At 38.8% G+C, this 24,049-nt stretch overlaps 1 protein-coding gene across 6 annotated transcripts in view; it reads left to right on the plus strand.

Moving 5' to 3' along the window:
- FERMT2 (FERM domain containing kindlin 2) overlaps positions 1-24,049 on the plus strand; it is an 80,098-nt gene that overhangs the window by 24,804 nt on the left and 31,245 nt on the right. For all 6 annotated transcript variants that reach the window (XM_055436949.2, XM_055436950.2, XM_055436952.2 and 3 more), the window contains exon 3: positions 7,915-8,148. In XM_055436949.2, coding sequence (XP_055292924.2) covers positions 7,915-8,148 — 234 coding nt within the window. The remainder of the gene's footprint in view (positions 1-7,914; positions 8,149-24,049) is intronic.

The raw sequence follows: 24,049 nt of genomic DNA on the forward strand, positions 1-24,049 counted from the left end.
CTTCTCTGTTTTCTGAAGTAGAATCCATGGTTGTGTACTGAGGAGAAGGAGGGTACACAGGCATTTGAGGAGGGTTGGCAAGTTTGAGATACAGTGGTGAATGGAAGAAACGTGGTAGGATTGCCAGCACTATCTTGGATCCTGTTGGCCTTAAATTTATAATGTTTCAATCTGCCTGGGTTGAAATGAAGGCGCTGTTACATAAAGATACACAGCTTTTCATACACACACACACACAATTCGTTTAATTAAGTATTTTTGAGGTGCGGTTAACTCTACATTTGCCTTGGTGAATGATTCTCAATTTGTTTATCATCATCTTTCTCAGGATTTTCATCAGAGTGTAAAGTTGTTTTTGCTACTTCTGAATAGAATAAATATATTCTTGTGATATCTGTAGTGGAGCCAGCTGTGGGACATGACGTGTAGATATTAACTTCAAAATAAGATGCACAGTGTAATATAGAGCCAAAACTAAAGAAAGACTTTCTAGTAAGTAGGAAAATGTTGTCTTGCATATTTAAGAGAGCTCAGTCAAGCCTCTAACAAGTTTCGAAATGACACAATGACTCTCTCTGGAGGGGCAGTCAAATTAAAGAATAATGGGAAATGTGTTTTAAGTTTTACAGGATTATCACTGTTTAAGTAATGTTGAAATACCTTTTGTTCTTAAAAACAAGACTGAAAGTACTTCTTGGACTTGCCATCCCCTTTCTACCAACCATGATTCTACTCCCCAGTATAACAAAATGATCGGGAAAAGTTGTCTCTATTGCTTATTTCTACTTCCTCATTGCCCAGCCATTGTAATTCAGACTTTCATCCTGTCCACTCCCATGCTAACTTCTTGCATGGCCTCTGGATTTCACTCATGCTCACCCCTACCCCTGCATTCTTCAAAATTGTTTGATGACTTCAAAATAAAAAATCACTCCCCTGCTTAAAATCAACTTTTAGACCCACACCCAAAGTGGTCTGGGCTGAGTCCAGGCATTACTGTATTTGAAAAGTTGCTCAGATAATTCTAATGCCAAACAGGCTGAAAAACACTGTTCTAGTGGCTTCTCTCACACTCAGAAAGAATAAAAGCCGAACAACCTTATGGTATACAGGGCTTCTGCCAAGCTCTCTGGTGTTTCACATCTGCAATTCGAGTCATATTCAGTTCAGTTCAGTTCAGTTGCTCAGTCGTGTCCGACTTTTAGCGACCCCATGAACCACAACACGAAAGGCCTCCCTGTCCATCACCAGCTCCCGGAGTTCACTCAAACTCATGTCCATCGAGTCGGTGATGCCATCCAGCCACCTCATTCTCTGTCGTCCCCATCTCCTCCTACCCCCAATCGCTCCCAGCATCAGAGTCTTTTCCAGTGAGTCAACTCGTCGCATGAGATGGCCAAAGTATTGGGAGTTTCAGCTTTAGCATAAGTCCTTCCAATGAACACCCAGGATTGACCTCCTTGAGAATGGACTGGTTGGATCTCCTTGCAGTCCAAGGGACTCTCAAGAGCCTTCTCCAGCACCACAGTTCAAAAGCATCAATTCTTTGGTGATAGCTTTCTTCACAGTCCAACTCTCACATCCATACGTGACCACGGGAAAAACCATAACCTTGACTAGACGGACCTTTGTTGGCAAAGTAATGTCTCTGCTTTTTAATATGCTATCTAGGCTGGTCATAACTTTCCTTCCAAGGAGTAAGCGTCTTTTAATTTCATGGCTGCAATCAGCATCTGCAGTGATTTTGGAGCCCCAAAAAATAAAATCTGACACGGTTTCCACTGTTTCCCCGCCTATTTCCCATGAAGTGATGGGACCAGATGCCATGATCTTCGTTTTCTGAATGTTGAGCTTCAAGCCAACCTTTTCACTCTCCTCTTTTACTTTCATCAAGAGGCCTTTGAGTTCCTCTTCACTTTCTGCCATAAGGGTGGTGTCATCTGCGTATCTGAGGTTATTGATATTTCTCCTGGCAGTCTTGATTCCAGCTTGTGCTTCTTCCAGCCCAGCGTTCCTCATGATGTACTCTGCATATAAGTTAAATAAGCAGGGTGACAATATACAACCTTGATGTACTCCTTTTCCTATTTGGAACCAGTCTGTTGTTCCATGTCCAGTTCTAACTGTTGCTTCCTGACCTGCATACAGGTTTCTCAAGAGGCAGGTCAGGTCGTCTGGTATTCCCATCTCTTTCAGAATGTTCAACAGTTTATTGTGATCCACACAGTCAAAGTCCTTGGCATAGTCAATGAAGCAGAAATAGATGGTTTTCTGGAACTCTCTTGCTTTCTCCATAATCCAGCGGATGTTGGCAGTTTGATCTCTGGTGCCTGTGCCTTTTCTAAAACCTGCTTGAACATCTGGAAGTTCACGATTCACATATTGCTGAAGCCTAGCTTGGAGAATTTTGAGCATGACTTTACTAGCGTGTGAGATGAGTGCAATTGTGTGGTAGTTTGAGCATTCTTTGGCATTCCCTTTCTTTGGGATTGGAATGAAGACTGACCTTTTCCAGTCCTGTGGCCACTGCTGAGTTTTCCAAATTTGCTGGCATATTGAGTGCAGCACTTTCACAGCATCATCTTTCAGGATTTGAAATAGCTCAATTGGAATTCCATCACCGCCACTAGCTTTGTTCGTCGTGATGCTAAGGCCCACTTGACTTCACATTCCAAGATGTCTGGTTCCAGGTGAGTGATCACGCCATCGTGATTATCTTCGTCATGAAGATCTTTTTTGTACAGTTCTTCTGTGTATTCTTGCCACCTCTTCTTAATATCTTCTGCTTCTGTTAGGTCCGTACCATTTCTGTCCTTTATTGAGCCCATCTTTGCATGAAATGTTCCCTTGGAATCTCTAATTTTCTTGAAAAGATCTCTTGTTTTTCCTATTCTGTTGTTTTCCTCTATTTCTTTGCATTGATCGCTGAGGAAGGCTTTCTTATCTCTCCTTGCTATTTGGAACTCTGCATTCAGATGCTTATATCTTTCCTTTCCTCCGTTACTTTTCGCTTCTCTTCTTTTCACAGCTATTTGTAAGGCCTCCTCAGACAGCCATTTTGCTGTTTTGCATTTCTTTTCCATGGGGATGATCTTGGTCCCTGTCTCCTGTAGAATGTCACGAACCTCCCTCCAGAGTTCATCAGGCACTCTATCTATCAGATCTAGACCCTTAAATCTATTTCTTACTTCCACTGTATAATCATAAGGGATTTGATTTAGGTCTTATCTGAATGGTCTAGTGGTTTTCCCTACTTTCTTCAATTTAAGTCTGAATTTGGCAATAAGGAGTTCATGATCTAAGCCACAGTCAGCTCCTAAAGAGCTTCTCCATCTTTGGCTGCAAAGGATATAATCAATCTGATTTCGGTGTTGACCGTCTGGTGATGTCCATGTGCAGAGTCTCTCGAGTCATGTTGGCTTTCTTCAAATTGTGGGAACTTTGTTCTTCTCATTACTATTTCTAGCAGTAGAATAGTGCTTTCTGGTAAATGTTCAGTAGATATTTGTGTAATTAATGAATAGTTTACAGATGCTGTTTGTTTCTTCTGTAGTAGTGATTATCTTGTGATTAGTGCTGATTAGGTTGCTGGCATTTTGAGTCTTCAAGAATGCTACCAAAATTATACTTTTGGAACAAACATCACAGGCTAATCATTCCATCTTATTTATTTATGGCTGCTTTGGGTCTTGGTTGCAGCATGCAGGGTCTTCATTGCATCACACAGATTTCTCTGTAGTAGCAGCCTGCGTCCCTTGCACTGATAGCAGATTCTTAACCACAGGACTATAGTCCCTTCACCTATTCCATCTTCTGAAACTGATTCCTTTTTTTACTGTCAGAATGCCCACTTATTTGTTTTTGTTTGCTTCTGTGTGCAGTGTTGATACTTCAGATCTTTCCTGGTGTCCTGTTTCTGTTTTTATTTGGGGTAATTTTTCTTTCCTGTATTGATACTTACCCACTGTTTTCTGTGGATAAAAAAGACTGATCTTACCAGTGTTTCCAGTCAGTAAGAGAGTCTCTGTGGGTAAACAAAACTGTTCATAGTGTTTCCAGTACATAATCTTTAGATTACATGTCCTTCTCCCCTGTTTGTTCTTAATAGATGCAAGGGGACTGTTCAGTTCGGTTCAGTTCAGTCGCTCAGTCGTGTCCGACTCTCCGCGACCCCATGAATCACAGCACGCCAGGACTCCCTGTCCATCACCAACTCCCGGAGTTCACTCAAACTCATGTCCACAGAGTTGGTGATGCCATCCAGCCATCTCATTCTCCGTCGTCCCCTTCTCCTCCCGCCCCCAACCTTTCCCAGCATCAGACTCTTTTCCAGTGAGTCAACTCGTCACATGAGGTGGCCAAAGTATTGCAGTTTCAGCTTTAGCATCAGTCCCTCCAATGAACATCCAGGATTGATCTCCCTTAGAATGGACTGGTTGGATCTCCTTGCAGTATAAGGGACTCTCAAGAGTCTTCTCCAGCACCACAGTTCAAAAGCATCAATTCTTCGGCGATCAGCCTTCTTCACAGTCCAACTCTCACATCCATACATGACCACGGGAAAAACCATTGCCTTGACTAGACAGACCTTTGTTGGCAAAGGAATGTCTCTGCTCTTCAATATACTATCAAGGTTGGTCATAACTTTCCTTCCAAGGAGCAAGCGTCTTTTAATTTCTTGGCTGCAATCAGCATCTGCAGTGATTTTGGAGCCCAAAAAAATAAAGTCTGACACTCTTTCCACTGTTTTTCCATCCATTTCCCATGAAGTGATGGGACCAGATGCCATGATCTTTGTTTTCTGAATGTTGAGCTTCAAGTCAAACTTTTCACTCTCCTCTTTCACTTTCATCAAGAGGCTTTTGAGTTCCTCTTCACTTTCTGCCATAAGGGTAGTGTCATCTGCATATCTGAGGTTATTGATATTTCTCCCAGCAATCTTGATTCCAGCTTGTGCTTCTTCCAGCCCAGCGTTCCTCATGATGTACTCTGCATATAAGTTAAATAAGCAAGGTGATAATATACAACCTTGACGTACACCTTTTCCTATTTGGAACCAGTCTGTTGTTCCATGTCCAGTTCTAACTGTTGCTTCCTGATCTGCATGGTGTAAAAAACCAAGGTGGAATTGATGTGGAGGGTTAGATTCTAAAGAGGAAGATCATAGGAAGTACTTGTTTCTAAGGTCAGCGTTTGAAGCCTAATTGATGCAAGGTTGAGATTTTATTGAATCTGGGCCTATAAAGTCTTTCTGTAAAAATCCATGTAGTAAATATTTAGGGTTTGGTGAGTTAAGTGCTTGAGTGCAGGGTGGTCAGCCCCATGCATGGCAGCTGGGGAAATGCTGGGAATTTAATGGCCCTAAGAGCAACCCTCAACCAACTGTATAGATCCCCCAGCTTTCTCTTTCCTTAGGAGGAAAATTCTAAGTCATGTTTTATGTGATTCCTCAGAGGGGCTCTTGCAGGACTGAACTCCAGTTATCCACAGAAGTTAATGAGTTCTTAATATACTTTTCTCCCATGTCTCACTTTTCCTAATCCCCTCAGGTATGCTTCCTGGGATCTCCCCCTCCCCCATCCCACCTCAATAAGCTACTTGCACCAGAGTTCTTATTTCAGGGTTGTCTTTTGATTTAAGACAAAGGAAAAACAAATTACTTAAGTCAGTATTAACAAAACTATTATTATTAGCAGCGTATAGCTTTTTCCTCTCCTCCCTGCACTGGAAATAGATCTTGTGGCTTCCTTAATGATTGACATTGGTAGCAGAAGTGAATGGGCTGAAGAAGAAAGTGTTAGATACCAATCTGCCATTTCTTCAATTCAGCTCAGCCTTACTCTGCAATGGTTACTGTCATTCTTTACAAATGATCCTCTTCTGTCTTCCTCTCTTTGTTCCTAAAGAAAACAGTAAACCATCTGTAACATGTGAGACATTTACTTCATAGTATACAGGAAGGTCCCAGTCGTGGTTATCTGCTTGTGAGCCAGATTGGATTTACTGTTTCTAAAAGTTGATAAATTCTGTGCTGGAAAGTAATTTAAGAGACCGGGTACTATATGCTGAATACATTGTGTCACAAGTAAGTAGTTGTAAAATATGTATTTCTGCAGCCAAACTTCAAATAACATAATTGACAGGGCTTTCCCAAAACAAATACTGAATTTTCAAAATGCAGTAAAATCCCAAGTAACAGTTTTCTCATTAAAGTACTTACTCATTAAAATTTTTTTTTTTTACTATCTGGGGAAATTGAAGGTCTTTTTCCCTCTTGTGATCTGTTTCTTCCATAATGAGGAGAATTATATCAGTTACCTTTCACCATTATAAAAGGTGTTTCTAGGCTCATAGTGTGGTAATTTGATATTTTACTATCTGAGGCTTTCAGGGAGACAAGTTGTGCTAAAAAACGTTTTAGGTTTAGTATATACTTTTAAACTTATCTTCTTAAAATAGACCAGTTCTTTTTAAAATTGTATTAAAATGAGCTTTATATCAAAATCATGATGATAGTTTTCGGGGTTTTTTTTCCCCCTCTGGAAAGTTTGATTTGCCATGTTGTTGTTGTTTTAATATCCTGTTCCCCCTTTTTGGTTCTTAGTTCATCATGTAATTGATCCCCACATTCTTTACTTTTATTGCTACTTTAATAACCAGCTGAAATTGAATTTTATTTGTAAATTTATTGCTATCATCTGCTGTATCTGGAGGTAGCCAAATTGTAATTGTATAAATTACACTTTTCTTAATTTCAGTTCAATCCAGTCTCTCAGTTGTGTCCAACTCTTGGCGACCCCATGAATCACAGCACAACAGGCTTCCCTGTCCATCACCAACTCCTTGAGTTTGCTCAAACTCATGTCCATTGAGTCAGTAGCGCCATCCAACCATCTCATCCTCTGTTGTCCCCTTCTCCTCCTCCCTTCAATCTTTCCCAGCATCAGTCTTTTCAGATGAGTCAGCTCTTCACCTCAGGTGGCCAAAGTATTGGAGTTTCAGCTTCAACATCAGTCCTTCCAATGAATATTCAGGACTGATTTCCTTTAGGATGGACTTGTTGAATCTCCTTGCAATCCAAGGGACTCTCAAGAGTCTTCTCCAGCGCCCCAGTTCAAAAGCATCAATTCTTCAGCACTCAGCTCTCTTTATAGCCCAATTCTTTCTTTATTTAGTTTCTTTTAATTTAATTGTATAGGAGTGTTAAATAGTTTAACAGGTATTAATGTTTTTTCTTGTGCCAAAATATCTTGGGGGGAAAAGTTACTATTCTTGGAATATATTTGGGTGTGTCGTTGGGATGTATTTTGTTTTTGTTTTCTCTCAAGTTAAGTGTTACTCATGGATGTTTTCTTTTCCAGGCTCTTCTTTACCTCGGATAATGGTTTTTGTTCATTTTCATTCCAGCTTACTTCTCACCACCCCTTAGCCTCAGCATGCTTCTGCAGCCTCATATACCTCAGCTTTCTCACCAACTTTATCATCAGAATATTGTCCATTGCTCAAAGCGGGACTAAGAATCCACCAACTCCGTCTTATTATTTATTCATCCTTTGATTCCAATCCCCAGGGTCCTCTTTGTTCTCTGAATGCTTGCAGAGACTGCTTACTCTGTCGTGTGTGTCATACTTACTCTGTTGTATGTGTGTCACACTTAATTTGTTGTGTGTGTGTCTACTTTAAGCATTATTAGTTACCCTGTGTATTCTGCCTCTGCTGCCTTCTATATTAGCTTTCAAGGGCAGAGTGTTTTCTCAGCTGTTTGGTATTTCTTTAGTATTACTTATCACGTAACGGGCACTAAGTATTTAACTAATTGTTCATATTAAATACCTAGTTACTTAGTTTTCTGCTTGTAATTTCTCTTAAGGCAGTCCTGCAGATTTTTAAGCGTTTTGTTTGTTTTTTTAATAGATGTAAAAAAAGATTGGTCTGACCATGCTCTGTGGTGGGAAAAGAAGAGAACTTGGCTTCTCAAGACGCATTGGACCTTGGATAAGTATGGCATTCAGGCAGATGCTAAGCTTCAGTTCACCCCCCAGCACAAGCTGCTCCGCCTGCAACTTCCCAACATGAAGTATGTGAAGGTGAAAGTGAATTTCTCTGATAGAGTCTTCAAAGCTGTTTCTGACATCTGTAAGACATTTAGTAAGTACTATTTCAGTTCCTCATGAAATTCTGAGTTGTGTGATATGTATATGGCTGACATTGAGTTTATCTCAAGGAGTAGGAATTGGGGTGAGCAATCTGTGCTTGTGTGTATGTGAAATTATTGCTTTATTCTTTTAAAATTTTTATATTTAAGATAAATACTGAGTCAAACTAGAACAGGAGTCTGGTAGAGCTCGTCTTTCTAGAAGTATGTCGTATATTTATTATTATTGAATACCTCCTTCTGATGACTTTATTTTTATTGGAAAGGAGAAGGGAGCAGGCATTATTTTCTGAGGAATGAAGCTTTTGTAGTGTTTCCTTCAGTGCAAATCAGTATTTGTATTGATTCAGGCAGATTGTGTCACTTCCTTCACTGAAGGACTGACACAGTTCCTAAGGAAATGACCACGCGTGTTGGCATCCTTAACCAGTCTACAGTTTGACCACTCTTGTAGCAGTTCTGTTTATGCTTTCTGAAATGAGATGTGGATTACGTTTGGTTGACCCAGTTCTGTCATATGACAGGGAAGTATTTAACCATCAGAGAAAATCTGGATCATTGTCATCATTAGTACATAATTCTGTTATACCATAGATTTGGGGAAAATACAGGACATTACTGTCCTGATCTAATAACTCAAATTACAAGGTTTTTTTTTATGTTTAATGGAATTTCTAAGAAGAAAAATAAAAATACAGAAAAATACTAAGACTATGTAACATTCACCTAAATATCATCTAGAATTAATAGTTGATATTTTGTCATTTTGCTGAACTTTTTAAGTCAAATAATATAGGTAAAGTTCTTGATTCATATTCTTGTCTAATTTCCCTTTATAAAGCAGCTACTGTCATAAGGTTAGTGTGTATCTTTCCAGTACTTTTGAAAATAAATAAATACACATACATGCACATATACATATTCATATCTGTGAGTGTATATACTCAAAAATATTTTACTATTGTTGTTGTATAGTATCTTACATTATTTTGTACATGTGTGGTGGAATTTCTCTTTTGTGTTTGTGTAGAAGTAGAAGGTAGAATTGTTTTAAGTGTATAATAATTCATTTCGGATACTGTCAAGTTGCTCTCCCAAGTGGTTATACCAGTTTACATTCCAACTCTGCAGTGTGTGAAAACCCATTGCCTGAAGCCATCACTAACACTTGAATGCTGTCAGTTTTTAGTGTTTGTTTCTCTGAGTGAAAAAAATTTCAGTTTATAAAGATAACTGTGTTTTTATGTCTTAATTGGCTGTTTCAGTTTCTTTTTTGAATTGCTTGTTTATATCACTTATCAATTTTTTTAATTAATAAACATTTTTTAGAATAGTTTTAGGTTCACAGCAAGATGGAGTGGAAAGTACGGAGTATACCTGTTTACTCTCATTCCCACACATACACCCTCCCCACTGTCCACACTCCACACCAGCGTGGGACATTGTTATAATGATAAACCTTCATTAACACAGCATTATGACCCAGACTACATGGTTTACATTAGGGTTTACTCTTGATATTGTATAGTCCACAAGTTTGGACAAATGTATGAGCATTATTAGAATACCGTACAGAATAGTTTTACTGTCCTGTGAATCAGTGCTCTGCCTTTTCCTCCCTCCACTGCCAGCCCATGGCAACATTTCATCTCTTTACTGTCTCCGTAATTCTGCTTTTTACAGAATGTCATACAATTGGAATCATACAATATATAGCGTTTTCAGATTATCTTTTACTTAGTAATACAGATTTAAGTTTCCTTCATGTCCTTTGATGGCTTGATAACTCATTTTTTTAAAGTGCTGAATAATAATCCCATTGTCTGGATGTGCCAGTTTATCTGACACAGATAAACTGTCTACTGACAGATATGTTACTTGTTTTCCAAGTTTTGCAACTATAATAAAGGTGCTATAAATATTTATGTGCATGTTTTTTTGTGAACATGTGTCTTTTACTCCTTTGGGTAGATTCTAAGGAGAATGATTGTTGGATCATATGGTAGGAAAATGCTTAGTTTTGTGGGAAACTGCTAAACTGTCTTCCAAAGTAGCTATGTCATGTTGTGTTCACATTCAGTAGTGAATCAGAGTTTTCATTGCTCTAGATCCTCACCAGCATTTGATGTTGTCAGTGTTCTCAATTGTGGACACTCTGATAGATGTGTAGTGGCTTAGCACTGTTATAATTTTGCATTTTAATGATAACATAAAAAGTCGGACATATTTTTATATGTTCATTTGCCACCTATCTTTGGTGAGGTGTCTGTTTAAAAGTCTGTGACCTATTATTTAGTCAAGCTTTTTGATTTTTTTACTGTTATATTTTAATAGTTCTTCGTAGACTTTGAGTAACAATCCTCTGTCAGATATGACTTGAAAATATTTTATCCTGGTCAGTGTCTTGTCTTGTCTTTTTCTTTGGCAATTTCTTTCACAGAGAAGAAATTTTTAATTTTTATAAAGTCTAGCTTATCAGTTATTTCTTTCATGGTATGGTGTGTAATTATTTTTTATAAATACATTTTTGAACTTGATTTGCTAATAATTTATTAAATATTTTTGCATTTATGTTCATTAGAGATATTGTTCTATAGTTTTCTTGCAGTGTCTTTGTTTGATTTTAGTATTAGAAGTAATGGTAGCCTCATAGAATGAATTAGGAAGTATTTCCTCTGCTTCTGTCTTTTGAAAGAGGTTGTAGAGTATTAGTATAATTTCTTCCTCAAAGGTCAAGGAGGAAAGCTCCTTGACATGAGTTTTGGCAGTGATTTTTTGGATATAGCATCTAAAGCACAGGCAAAAATAAACAGGTGGGATTACACCAAACAACAGAATTTCTATGCAGCAAAAGAAATAATCAGCAAAATGTAATATAATCTATGGAATGGGAAAAAATATCTTCAATCCATATATCTTTTAAGGAGTTAATATCCAAAATATATAAAGAACTCAATATCAGAATCCCCCAAGTAACCCAATTTAAAGAATGGACAAAAGACCGGAATAGACATTTTCCAAAGGAGTTTTACAAATGGTCAACAAGGTACGTGAAAATGTGCACATCACCGCTGATCATTAGGGAAATACAAATTAAAACCACAGGAGATATAGCTTACATTTGTTGGAATTCAGTTCAGTTCAGTCACTCAGTCATGTCCGACTCTTTGCGACCCCATGGACTACAGCATGCCAGGCTTCCCTGTCCATCACCAATCCCTGGAGCTTTCTCAAACTCATGTCCATCGAGATAGTGATATTAGTCTTGTTAGAATGGCTGTCATCAAAAAGACAAGTGATAAAATGCTGGCATGGATGTAGAGAAAAGAGAACCTTTGTGCACCCTTGGTGGGACTGTAAATTGGTGTAGCCACTATGGAAAACAGTGTTGAGGTTCCTCAAAAAACTAAAAGTAGACTACTATATGACCCAACAATCCCACTTCTGGGAATATATCCAAAGGAAATTAAAACACTGTGTCAGAGAGGTAACTGCACCCCCGTGTTCATAGCAGCATTATTTACAATAGCCAAGACATGTAAACAACTTAAGGGGAGGAATTGGATCAAGGTGGTCAAAAGGTGCAAGATAAGGTAAGTACTTCAGTTCTGTCCAGTTCGGTCGCTCAGTCGTGTCTGACTCTCCGCGACCCCATGAATCACAGCATGCCAGGGCTCCCTGTCCATCACCAACTCCCGGAGTTCACTCAAACTCATGTCCACAGAGTCGGTGATGCCATCCAGCCATCTTATTCTCTGTCGTCCCCATCTCCACCCGCCCCCAACCTTCCCCAGCATCAGAGTCTTTTCCAGTGAGTCAACTCATCACATGAGGTGGCCAAAGTATTGGAGCTTCAGCTTTAGCATCAGTCCTTCCAATGAACACCCAGGATTGATCTCCTTTAGAATGGACTGGTTGGATATCCTTGCAGTCCAAGGGACTCTCAAGAGTCTTCTCCAGCACCACAGTTCAAAAGCATCGATTCTTCGGCGATCAGCTTTCTTCACAATCCAACTTTCACATCCGTACATGACCACGGGAAAAACCATAGCCTTGACTAGATGGACCTTTGTTGGCAAAGTAATGTCTCTGCTTTTTAATATACTATCAAGGTTGGTCGTAACTTTCCTTCCAAGGAGTAAGCGTCTTTTAATTTCATGCCTGCAATCAGCATCTGCAGTGATTTTGGAGCCCAAAAAAAGTCTAACACTGTTTCCACTGTTTTTCCATCTATTTCCCATGAAGTGATGGAACCAGATGCCATGATCTTTGTTTTCTGAATGTTGAGCTTCAAGCCAACCTTTTCACTCTCCTCTTTCACTTTCATCAAGAGGCTTTTGAGTTCCTCTTCACTTTCTGCCATAAGGGTAGTGTCATCTGCATATCTGAGGTTATTGATATTTCTCCCGGCAATCTTGATTCCAGCTTGTGCTTCTTCCAGCCCAGCGTTCCTCATGATGTACTCTGCAGATAAGTTAAATAAGCAAGGTGACAATATACAGCCTTGACATACTCCTTTTCCTATTTGGAACCAGTCTGTTGTTCCATGTCCAGTTCTAACTGTTGCTTCCTGACCTGCATACAGGTTTCTCAAGAGACAGGTCAGGTGGTCTGGGATTCCCATCTCTTTCAGAATGTTCAACAGTTTACTGTGATCCACACAGTCAAAGGCTTTGGCATAGTCAATAAAGCAGAAATAGATGGTTTTCTGGAACTCTCTTGCTTTCTCCATAATCCAGCGAATGTAGGCAATTTGATCTCTGGTGCCTATGCCTTTTCTAAAACCTGCTTGAACATCTGGAAGTTCATGGTTCACATATTGTTGAAGCCTGGCTTGGAGAATTTTGAGCATGACTTTACTAGCATGTGAGATGTGTGCAATTGTGCGGTAGTTTGAGTATTCTTTGGCATTGCCTTTCTTTGGGATTGGAATGAAGACTGACCTTTTCCAGTCCTGTGGCCACTGCTGAGTTTTCCAAATTTGCTGGCATATTGAGTGCAGCACTTTCACAGCATCATCTTTCAGGATTTGAAATAGCTCAACTGGAATTCCATCACCTCCACTAGCTTTGTTCGTAGTGATGCTTTCTAAGGCCCACTTGACTTCACATTCCAAGATGTCTGGCTCTAGGTCAGTGATCACGTTATCGTGACTATCTTGGTGGTCGTGAAGATCTTTTTTGTACAGTTCTTCTGTGTATTCTTGCCACCTCTTCTTAATATCTTCTGCTTCTGTTAGGTCTATACCATTTCTGTCCTTTATCGAGCCCATTTTTGCATGAAATGTTCTGTTGGAATCTCTAATTTTCTTGAAGAGATTTCTTGTTTTTCCTATTCTGTTGTTTTCCTCTATTTCTTTGCATTGATCACTGAGGAAGGCTTTCTTATCTCTCCTTGCTATTCTTTGGAACTCTGCATTCAGATGCTTATATCTTTCCTTTTCTCTTTTGCTTTTCGCTTCTCTTCTTTTCACAGCTATTTGTAAGGCCTCCTCAGACAGCATTTTGCTTTTTTGCATTTCTTTTCCATGGGGATGGTCTTGATCCCTGTCTCCTGTACAGTGTCACGAACCTCCCTCCAGAGTTCATCAGGCACTCTATCTATCAGATCTAGTCCCTTAAATCTATTTCTTACTTCCACTGTATAATCATAAGGGATTTGATTTAGGTCATATCTGAATGGTCTAGTGGTTTTCCCTACTTTCTTCAATTTAAGTCTGAATTTGGCAATAAGGAGTTCGTGATCTGAGCCACAGTCAGCTCCTGGTCTTGTTTTTGCTAACTGTATACAGCTTCTCCATCTTTGGTTGCAAAGGATATAATCAATCTGATTTCGGTGTTGACCATCTGGTGATGTCCATGTGTAGAGTCTTCTCTTGTGTTGTTGGAAGAGGCTGTTTGCTATGACCAGTGCATTCTCTTGGCAAAACTCTATTAGCCTTTCCCCTGCTTCATTCCGTACTCCAAGGCCAAATTTGCCTGTTACTCCAGGTGTTTCTTGACTTCCTACTTTTGCATTCCAGTCCCCTATAATGAAAGGGACATCTTTTTTGGGTTTTAGTTCTAAAAGGTCTTGTACTTGGGGATGTGGTATATGCGTGTTGACTATAATTAACACTACTGTATGGTTTATTTGGAAGTTGTTAAGAGAGTAGATCATAAGAGTTCTTAACACAAGGAAAATACTGTGGTGATCAGTATATGTAAGTTCACAGTATGTGTAAGTCAAGTCATTATGCTGTATGTACACCTTAACCTTACACAATGTTGTATGACATACCTGAGGTATGTCAGGCATACCTCAGTGAAACTAGAAAAAATGTTTGGTAGAATTGAAGTGAACCTGTCTGGCCCTAGTGCTTTCTGTTTTGGAAGGTTATTATTGATTCAGTTTCTTTAATAGGTGTAGGTTTACTCAGATTGTTTCTTTTCTTGTGTGACTTTTGGCAGACTGCTTTCTTAGTTTTTTATTTGGTAAAAATTATGTTGGCTTTCTTTTGTTATATAAGAAAATGTTCCTGTGTAGTGATTAAATAAGGTTCTTTGTTATATTTTCCTTTCCTTTTTTAAAGAAACACTTCTGGCAAAAGCATGCCAAGTTCTTTTATATAAGGTGAGTTCTGACATGCAGGCTTTACAAGTGAAGAACCTTATTATGAGTAAATGGAAAGTTCATTTGTGTCATTTTTTTAGATTCCACATATAAGTGATACATGAATATTTCTCCGTGTCTGACTTTACTTCATATTCTGATGATCCTGGCATAGTTTTAAGTTTATTCTGTTTTTATTGTAATTCTTAGATTTATGGATTTGCAGTTATCAAATTTGTGTAATTTTCAACCATTAGTTCTTCAAATAATTTTTGGTGTCCCTTCCCACACTTGCTATCATTTGCTGGACTTGTTTCATATATGCTAGAGCAATTGTTATTCTTCCGTAAGTTGCTGATGTTCTCTCCTTTTTTTGGTCTTTATTCTCAGTTTCATCTGGGATAATGTTCATTGCTATCTTCAAATTCATTGATCATCTGTTAATCCCATCCAGTGTTTATTTAAGATGTATTTTTCATCACTAGAAGTTTGGTTTGGCCCTTTTAAAAATACATAAATTTTAATTTTTTTCTTCATTATTTTTATGCCTTTCCTTTCTTAAACATGTGGAGTGTACTTATAATAGCCATTTTCATATCTTTGATTACTGATTTATAATTGTTTATATAATCAGTTTTATAATTGATTATATAATCTGTTACACACACACATCCCCAAGTTTACTCCTGATAATGGGTTTTATTTTCCTGCCTCTTTTTTGTCTGGTAGCTTTTGTTTGAATGTTGCTGCTGCTGCTGCTGCTGCATCACTTCAGTCGTGTCCGACTCTGTGTGACCCCATAGACGGAAGCCCACCAGGCTCCCCCATCCCTGGGATTCTCCAGGCAAGAACACTGGAGTGGGTTGCCATTTCCTTCTCCAATGTGTGAAAGTGAAGTCGCTCAGTTGTGTCCGACCCTTAGCGACCCCACGGACTGCAGCCTACCAGGCTCCTCCATCCAGGGGATTTTCTAGGCAATAGTACTGGAGTGGCTTGCCATTGCCTTCTCCGTGTTTGAATGTTAGAGTCTGTTAATTTTACACTGTTGGCTGGATTTCTTTGTGTATTCCTTTAAGTAATGTTGGGGTTTTGTTTTGTTTTGTTTTTTTCCTGCCAGATTTTTCAGTCAGATTACTTGGAATCAGTTGGATCCTTTTGATACTTGATTTTAAGCGTTAAGGGCAGGTCCATTAGTCTGGAGCTAATTTTCTTCTGGGGATTCTTCTCAATATCCAGTGTATTAGGAAGACTTTCCCTCACAGGTGCACAGATCTGTATTCACCCAGATCCCAGAGGATAACTGCAGATCCCCAGAGTTCTCTTCTCTGGTACTCTGACCCACAAATTCTAGTCATCTTGGCCTCCCTGGGTTCCATCTCAGATGTCTCAGCTCAGCAAGACCTGACTCTGTTTGTCCCCTCCCCACCCTGAAGAACTTGTAGACAGTAAGCTGGTATACTCAAAGAGCTTATTGTTTTTTTCTCTCCTCTACTATGCTCCTTGTTGTCTAATATCTGAAAAACTTTCTTTCCTATTCCTTTATTGTTTAATAAAGCAGGAGGAGAAATCACATTTTTGTTACTCTGTCTTGTTAGTTGCTAAGTCGTGTCCAACTCTTTGCAACCCCATGGACTGCAGCACCCCAGGCTTCCCTGTCCTCCACTGTCCCCTGGAGTTTGCTCAAATTCATGTCCATTGAGTTGATGCCATCTAAGCATCTCATCCTCTCTGTTGCCCCCTTCTCCTCCTGCCTTCAATCTTACCCCGCATCAGGGTTTTTTCTAATGAGTCAGCTCTTTGCATCAGGTGGCCAAAGTAGTGGAGCTTCAACTTCAGCATCAGTCCTTCCAGTGAATATTCAGGGTTGATTTCCTTTAGGATTGACTGATTTGATCTCCTTGTTAGCTTCTAGAGGCCTCCTGAATTCCTTGACTTGTGACCCTCCTCCTTTTACAAAGTCAGCAACAGCAAGTCCAGCTCTTCTTACTTCTCAAGTCTATATGACCTCTCCTGTCTTATCTCTCCTCTGCTTCCTTCTGCCTTTCTTTTCTGTTAAGCAGGTTTCTTGTGATTGCTTTGGACCCACTGAGAGAATTCAGGATAATCTCCCTAAAATCAGTTGATCAGTTACCTTAATTCCATTTGCAAAGTCTCTTCACAGCAGTTGCTAGATTAGTGTATGATTGTATAACCAGGAGCAAGAATTTTAAGGAGCTATCTCTAGAATTCTGCCTGCCACAGATTCCTTTCTATAATGTCTGTCAGTCACTGATTGTCCATTCATACAGATACCTGATAGGAAACTAGTTGAATGGGGTTTAGCTTGTTTAGCTTGTCCCTCTAAAGGGTATTTAGACATTGAGCAAGCCTTTTCAAATGTCAGTATCTAAAGGATCTTTTCTCTAGGGCTTTTCAGATTTTCCTCTAAGGAATCCTAAAGGGTGTGTATCTAAGGGGTAGGTGTAATTTAGTATGGGACAGGATTCGTTTTTCTTGTCTCTTTTTTGAACACATGATCATGCTTGATGTTTATCATAGTGAGTCCATGTGTTTCCCATTGGTGTCTCCTGCAGACACCTTGATTTTTTCTGTTTACTAAGTATTTGCTTGTCTCCCATCTGGCTTTTGTCTCAACATTTTTCTGATGTTGCTGATCCAATGTTTTTCTCCTGTTTTGTCCTTTTAGGTTCATGTTTTGTTTCTTTACGTTTTGGTATGATTTTTGGAAAAGAGTGAAAGTAAATGCAAAAACTCAACTTACAAGTTTAACTGGAAACTCTTAAAAAATTCTGTTTTTAAATAAAATCTATTTTATTATTTTACCTGAGTACCCTTCTCCACTCCTTCATTTCCCATTTCCTCAGACCCATAATTTTTGAGATATATATGTACTATGTATATTATATAATTATGTAGGTAATTTATGTTACCTCTCTTCCACTAGACTTGTACGCTACTTGATAACATTGATTTTGAACATTGGATTTTATTGCTGTATAGTTTATCATTTTGTTATAAATAGATCCTGGATCACTGCTTTGTGTAGTGACTCATAAATGCTACTATCTCTTTATTATTGAACTATAATTTAGCATAAAGGAAAGACAGCATTTATTTTGGTATGCCCATTTTTAAAGTTTTTACATCTCATAGTCCTGTGAGTGTATTTTATTTTAATCTAAACCTTATTTAATTATTTGTGTTCTTCACCAAGCCCACTCTTACACGTGTGATTCAGATTCCTAAATTCACTAGTTTAATTTCTTCCTGATGTAAGACACAGAGTAAATACATAAGTTCTCAGTTTCTGTGTCAGCAAAATAGTATCGCATATGGATTTACTTTTTTTGGTTATTGCTGTAATGAAATGAAAACCACTTACTCACAAAATTCATGTGTAGCCAACCTTGCTGCATATAGAACTGCCTATCATTAGAGAAATAAGATGTCGTTCTCCTCTTCCTACCCTTTCCCTTAGCTGCAGGTTCTCAGGAAAAAGTTGGAATCAAAATTACCTGTAGATTTAAAATTGAGATATAATTGACACATAAACGTAAACATCAGGTGTACAACATAATGATTCTGTATTTATATGTATTGTGACATGATCACCACAATAAGTTTAGTTAACATCCATCACTAGAACTTTTATAAAACAAGCTGTTGGAGCCCCTGAGTCACTAAGAGTATTATCTAGGGGTGTGACCTAAACATATGTTTTTAATATAATTTTTTTGACATCACAAGCAGTTCTCATGGACACATATAGTTAGGAGCTGCTTCATCTGCCTATGGAGAGAAAAGCTAGTTAACAGTTAACAGTATTCATTTTTCTAAAAATGTTCATAGCTGGTTTGTGAGCTGACAGGAAATGGCCCATGAACAGAAATCTCAAAGGATGAATCATGTAGTGCAGTGATTCTCAAGAAGAAAGGACATACCAGAAATTTAGGAGGCGTTTTGCTTGCTTTCCTCTCTCCCACCAAACTTGGTAATGGTAAACTGTGGTAGAAGCAGGTCATATCTCTCAAGCATGATTAGTTTAATGGCCTATGTACTTTTTAGATTTTCCACCCTGTACCAGTTTGTGATTTGCTTTGGAGAAATGAATGGGTGGAGAGACAGATTACCACCACCACCCTGCCCCCACTTAATACTGAAGTAGAGGAAACAAGTGATTATTCAGAAGCTTGGAATTTTCTAATGTCTTTATTTACTCCCAGCATGGCAGTGGTGGCATTTATAGCTGAGGGTACACTGAGAATTGAAAGTACAATCCATAAATCATTAGATCTCTTAGCATGCCAAGTCTTGTTTCTTTTAAAAGTATTCTAGGAAATAATGATTCGGTTCTGTTAATTAGATAAATATGGCTCAAAAGACATACTTGAAATATCTTCTCAATTTCTGAATCTTCATAGCACAACTTAGCACTACTGATTCAAATCCCCAAAATTACTTTCAAGGATAAATGGGTTACCTTTGTTATGGAATTGTGTCCTTGGGCTCTTTAATCAATAGAAATTGAAAAGAGGCAAGGAATTCAGGCACGGCTTTGTTGGGACTCCTGCTATCCCAGGGCAAAAACAGGTAACAGGTCCCCTTGCTCATTTGCTGAGGAAGGGTGGGCTGGTTCCTTAAGTGGGGATCTGGTGGGAGTAGATCTGTGGGTTAGGCTGGAGGGCTGGTTAGATGATCTGCCCATCCCATGGTGCTGTGCTCAGTACCCTACTTCAGCTCCCAGCACCTGCAAAATGAAAGTGTTTTGAGGCCTTTTTTGTATCTTATTGTTCATAATTGCCCTGATTGCACATGCATGCAGTTGTTTTTAGTTCCTTATAAGTTCTTTGTTGCTTGAGGAGACACTTGTCCAGATGCAAGCACTCTGGTAAAGGGTCCCAGGTCCCAGCCCTATCTCAACTTGAATATATAAGACTGAAGAAAATCTTTGATTTTTTATTTTATGACTTTAGCTAGTCACTGTACTACTTTTAACTTTAAAAAAACCTGCCTGGAAGCCTAAGTGACAGAATTTAAGGAACAAACATTTATTTTTAATATCATCTCTGCCGTTTAGTACGTAAGATGTTCACCTCCTCTTTGGTCAAGTATTTGTTCAGGACAATTTTACTGCAGATTCCATGATCATGTTTCAGACAAGTATTCACCCCGAAATAGCACGTAAGTAAAAAACAAAAACCTAATGTATACCAGAGTGTTCCTAATAGTAAACTTCAAATAACCAACAGAGAAACAAACAAAAAATCCATTTAGTTATTGAAAGATTTGGATTTCTTTTTTAAAAATGGTTCAAAGTATAAATAAATAAAAAAGAAAGTTCAGTGTGGTTTGCAGTGGTATCTACCATGTTAACTTTCATATGCAAATTAACTTTGATCTGAAGAAAGTGAAAATCATTCAGTTGTGTCTGACTTTTTGCAACCCCATGGGCTCTACAGTCTATGGAATTCTCTAGGCCAGAATACTGGAGTGGGTGGCTGTTCCCTTCTCCAGGGGATCTTCCCAACCCAGGGATAGAACCCAGGTCTACCTCATTGCAGGCGGATTCTTGTACCAGCTGAGCTACCAGGGAAGCCCTGATTTGAAGAAATCTAGTAGAAAAATGAGCAAAGGAAGGAATAATATAAATAGCTAAAAACCCATGAGGAAGTGTAGGTCATCACTAATAATCAAAGAAATGTAAATTAAAAGAAGGAGATAAACATACTGTTTTAAAAATAAAACTTTAAAAAAAAAATTCATGTGCCCATGTTGCTACATTTTGGCCTTAAAATTCATTTAACCTTTGATCCAGTAATTCTATTCCAATGAATTTCTAAAGAAAACGTGGAAAAGTAGATTATTTAGATGTTTGTGGAAACAGTGTCAGACTTTATCTTTGGGGGCTCCAAAATCACTGCAGATGGTGATTGCAGCTATGAAATTAAAAGACGCTTACTCCTTGGAAGGAAAGTTATGACCAACCTAGATAGCATATTAAAAAGCAGAGACATTACTTTGCCAACAAAGGTCTGTCTAGTCAAGGCTATGGTTTTTCCAGTGGCCATGTTGTGAGATGTGAGAGTTGGACTGTGAAGACAGCTGAGCACAGAAGAATTGATGCTTTTGAACTGTGGTGTTGGAGAAGACTCTTGAGAGTCCCTTGGACTGCAAGGAGATCCAACCAGTCCATTCTAAAGGAGATCAGTCCTGGGTGTTCATTGGAAGGACTGATGCTAAAGCTGAAACTCCAATACTTTGGCCACCTCATGCGACGAGTTGACTCACTGGAAAGACTCATGCTGGGAGGGATTGGGGGCGGGAGGAGAAGGGGACGACAGAGAATGAGATGGCTGGATGGCATCACTGACTCGATGGGCATGAGTTTGAGTGAACTCCGGGAGTTGGTGATGGACAGGGAGGCCTGGCGTGCTGCGATTGATGGGGTCGCAGAGAGTGGGACACGACTGAGCGACTGAACTGAACTGAGAACCATTATTTATAATGGGCACAGTATTGGAAGAATGGGCACAGTTTTATACATCTGTTAAAATGATCACTGATTCACATAGTCATATTTCATTTTTCACAAACAGGTTTTAAATATCTTAATACTTTCTTGTAATTTCCAAATATATACCATGATTGTGTATTTTTTTAAATTAGAAAAAAACATTAATACCTAATACTTACGAAGTAGTTATTGTGTGTCAGGCCCTATGCAATCACTTAATTTTCATAAACACCTCCTGTGGTGGTAGTTGCATTTTACATATGAGGAAACTTGGATGCTAGTAGGCTAATTAGTAGCTTTCCCAAGTCATACAGCTGATAGTGTACCTGAGATGTGAATCCAGGTAGTTTGGCTGTGTGCTTCTGCCTCAAATTGTGCATCATCAGCTCTGCTGCAGTGTGGCCGATCCTAGTTCTAATTTTCCTCCAGATAAAAGCTTCCTGAGTTCCTAATACTGGGTGGAGTTCCTAGTACACAGTGGAGACTGTGGGTTTCTGTAAGTACAGATTACCCGCTGTCAAACTCTGATCCAGTGACTTAGCAGTCTGTAGCATTACAAGTTAGGCAGGGACTTGGATTTCATTGTCTGTTCTCCTCATGCTGACAGATGGTGTAGATGCCACCAAACACTCCAAGAACACAGCTAGCACTTCTCCTTTCTGCTTTTTTTTCTTGGCTTTCCTTCTCTTTACATTTTATTTTTTATTGACTTTATTTTTGTATAACTGATGTACAATAAACTGTACTCATTTGAAGTGTACAGTTGAATGAGTTTGACAAATGTTTCCATCTCTGAAACTATTATTAATACCACAGTCAGGATATAGGGCATTTCCATTAACTATCAAACTCTAGCCTAACAGTCGCTGATCTGCTCTGTCACTGTAGATCTGCTGTCATTTTCTGAAATGTTGTGAGTGAAATCATGCAGTATATACCCTTTTCTAATTGGCTTCTTCTACTTAGATAATAATTTTGAGATGCATTCATGTTATTGAATATATCCATAGTTGCGTGGGTGTTTTTTTTGTTTTGGTTTTTTTTTTACTGATGACTTGTATTACATTCTAAGAGTAGTGTTCCACTGATAGGAAAATATAACATGTTCTTCCACCTGTGTTATTTCTAGTTTTGAGTTTTGTGAGTAAAACTATTATGAATATGCTTTTCATTTTCTTAAATAAGAGTGGAGTGTCTGACTTTATAAAGTACATGTTTAACTTTATAAAGAACTGCCAAGGTGTTTTCAAAATTTTTCATTTCACGTTCCCAGCAACTGAGTATGAGAGTTCCACTTTCTCTCCATCCTGACCAACACTAGGTGTTATCAGTCTTACTCATGTTGGCCACTCTGATGGGTGTATTTGTGTCTTGTGGTTTTAATTTGTACTTTGTGACCATTAATGTTGAGCATCTTTGCATATGCTTCTTGGCTATTCTTATGTATTCTGTGGTGAAATGCTTATCCAAATCTTTAGCCCACTGGTCTGCTTATTATTAAGCTGTATGGGTTCTTTATATATTTTGGATACAAGTCTTTTGACTGATATACATAATATATTATGTGTTTGTCCCAGTATACAGCTTGCCTTTTTTTTTTCAAAACAGTTTTTTTTTCCATGTAGTAAAGCGCAGTTTTTTTTGTTTTTTGTTTTTTTATGAGGGGTGTGGGTATCCTATCTAAGAAATATTTGTCTACTTAAATTTTCTTTAGGTCTATGATGTGCTCAGTTGTGTCCTGCTCTCTGCAACCTTGTGGACTGTAGCTGACCAGGCTCCTCTGTCCATGGGATTTTTTAGGCAAGAATGCTGGCATGGGTTTTCACTTACTCCTCCAGGGGATCTTCCGAATCCAGGAATCAGACCCTTGTCTCCTACATTGGCAGGCAGATTCTTTACCACTGTGCCACCTGGGAAGCCCAGGCCTATGGTACATGAAATTAATTTTTGCATATTGCATTAGATGAGGGCTCATGTTTTTTTTTGAAAAATACATGAATCTCTCATTTAGCACTGTTTATTGAAGAGATTAAAAAAAGCAAGAGAGTTCCAGAAAAACATCTACTTCTGCTTTGTTGACTACACCAAAGCCTTTGACTGTGGATCACAACAAACTGTGGAAAATTCTTAAAGCGATGGGATTGCCAGACCACCTTACCTGCCTTCTGAGAAATCTGTATGCTGGTCAGGAAGTAGCAGTTAGAACTGGACATGGAACAACAGACTGGTTCCAAATCGGGAAAGGAGTACGTCAAGGCTGTATATTGTCACCCTGCTTATTTAACTTCTGTGCAGAGTGTATTATGAGAAATGCCAGCCTGTATGAAGCACAGCTGGAATCAAGATTGCCAGGAGAAATATCAATTGCCTCAGATACGCAGATGACACCACCCTTACGGCAGAAAGTGAAGAACTGAAGAAACTGATGAAAATGAAAGAGAAGAGTGAAAAAATTAGCTTAAAACTCAGCATTCAGAAAACTAGGATCATGGCATCTGCTCCCATCACTTCATGGCAAACAGATGTGGAAACAGTGACAGACTTTATTTTGGGGGGCTCCAAAATCACTGCAGATGGTTACTGCAACCATGACATTAAAAGATGCTTTCTCCTTGGAAGAAAAGCTGTGACCAACCTAGACAGCATATTAAAAAGCAGAGAGATTACTTTGCCAACAGAGGTCCATCTAGTCAAAGCTGTGGTTTTTCCAGTAGTCATGTATGGATGTGAGAGTTGGACTATAAAGAGAGCTGAGCGCCGAAGAATTGATGTTTTTGAACTGTGGCGTT

This window comes from Moschus berezovskii, chromosome 9, assembly GCF_049115385.1.
Source record: "Moschus berezovskii isolate FMDL1 chromosome 9, NW_MosBer_1.0, whole genome shotgun sequence".
Taxonomy (NCBI): domain Eukaryota; kingdom Metazoa; phylum Chordata; class Mammalia; order Artiodactyla; family Moschidae; genus Moschus; species Moschus berezovskii.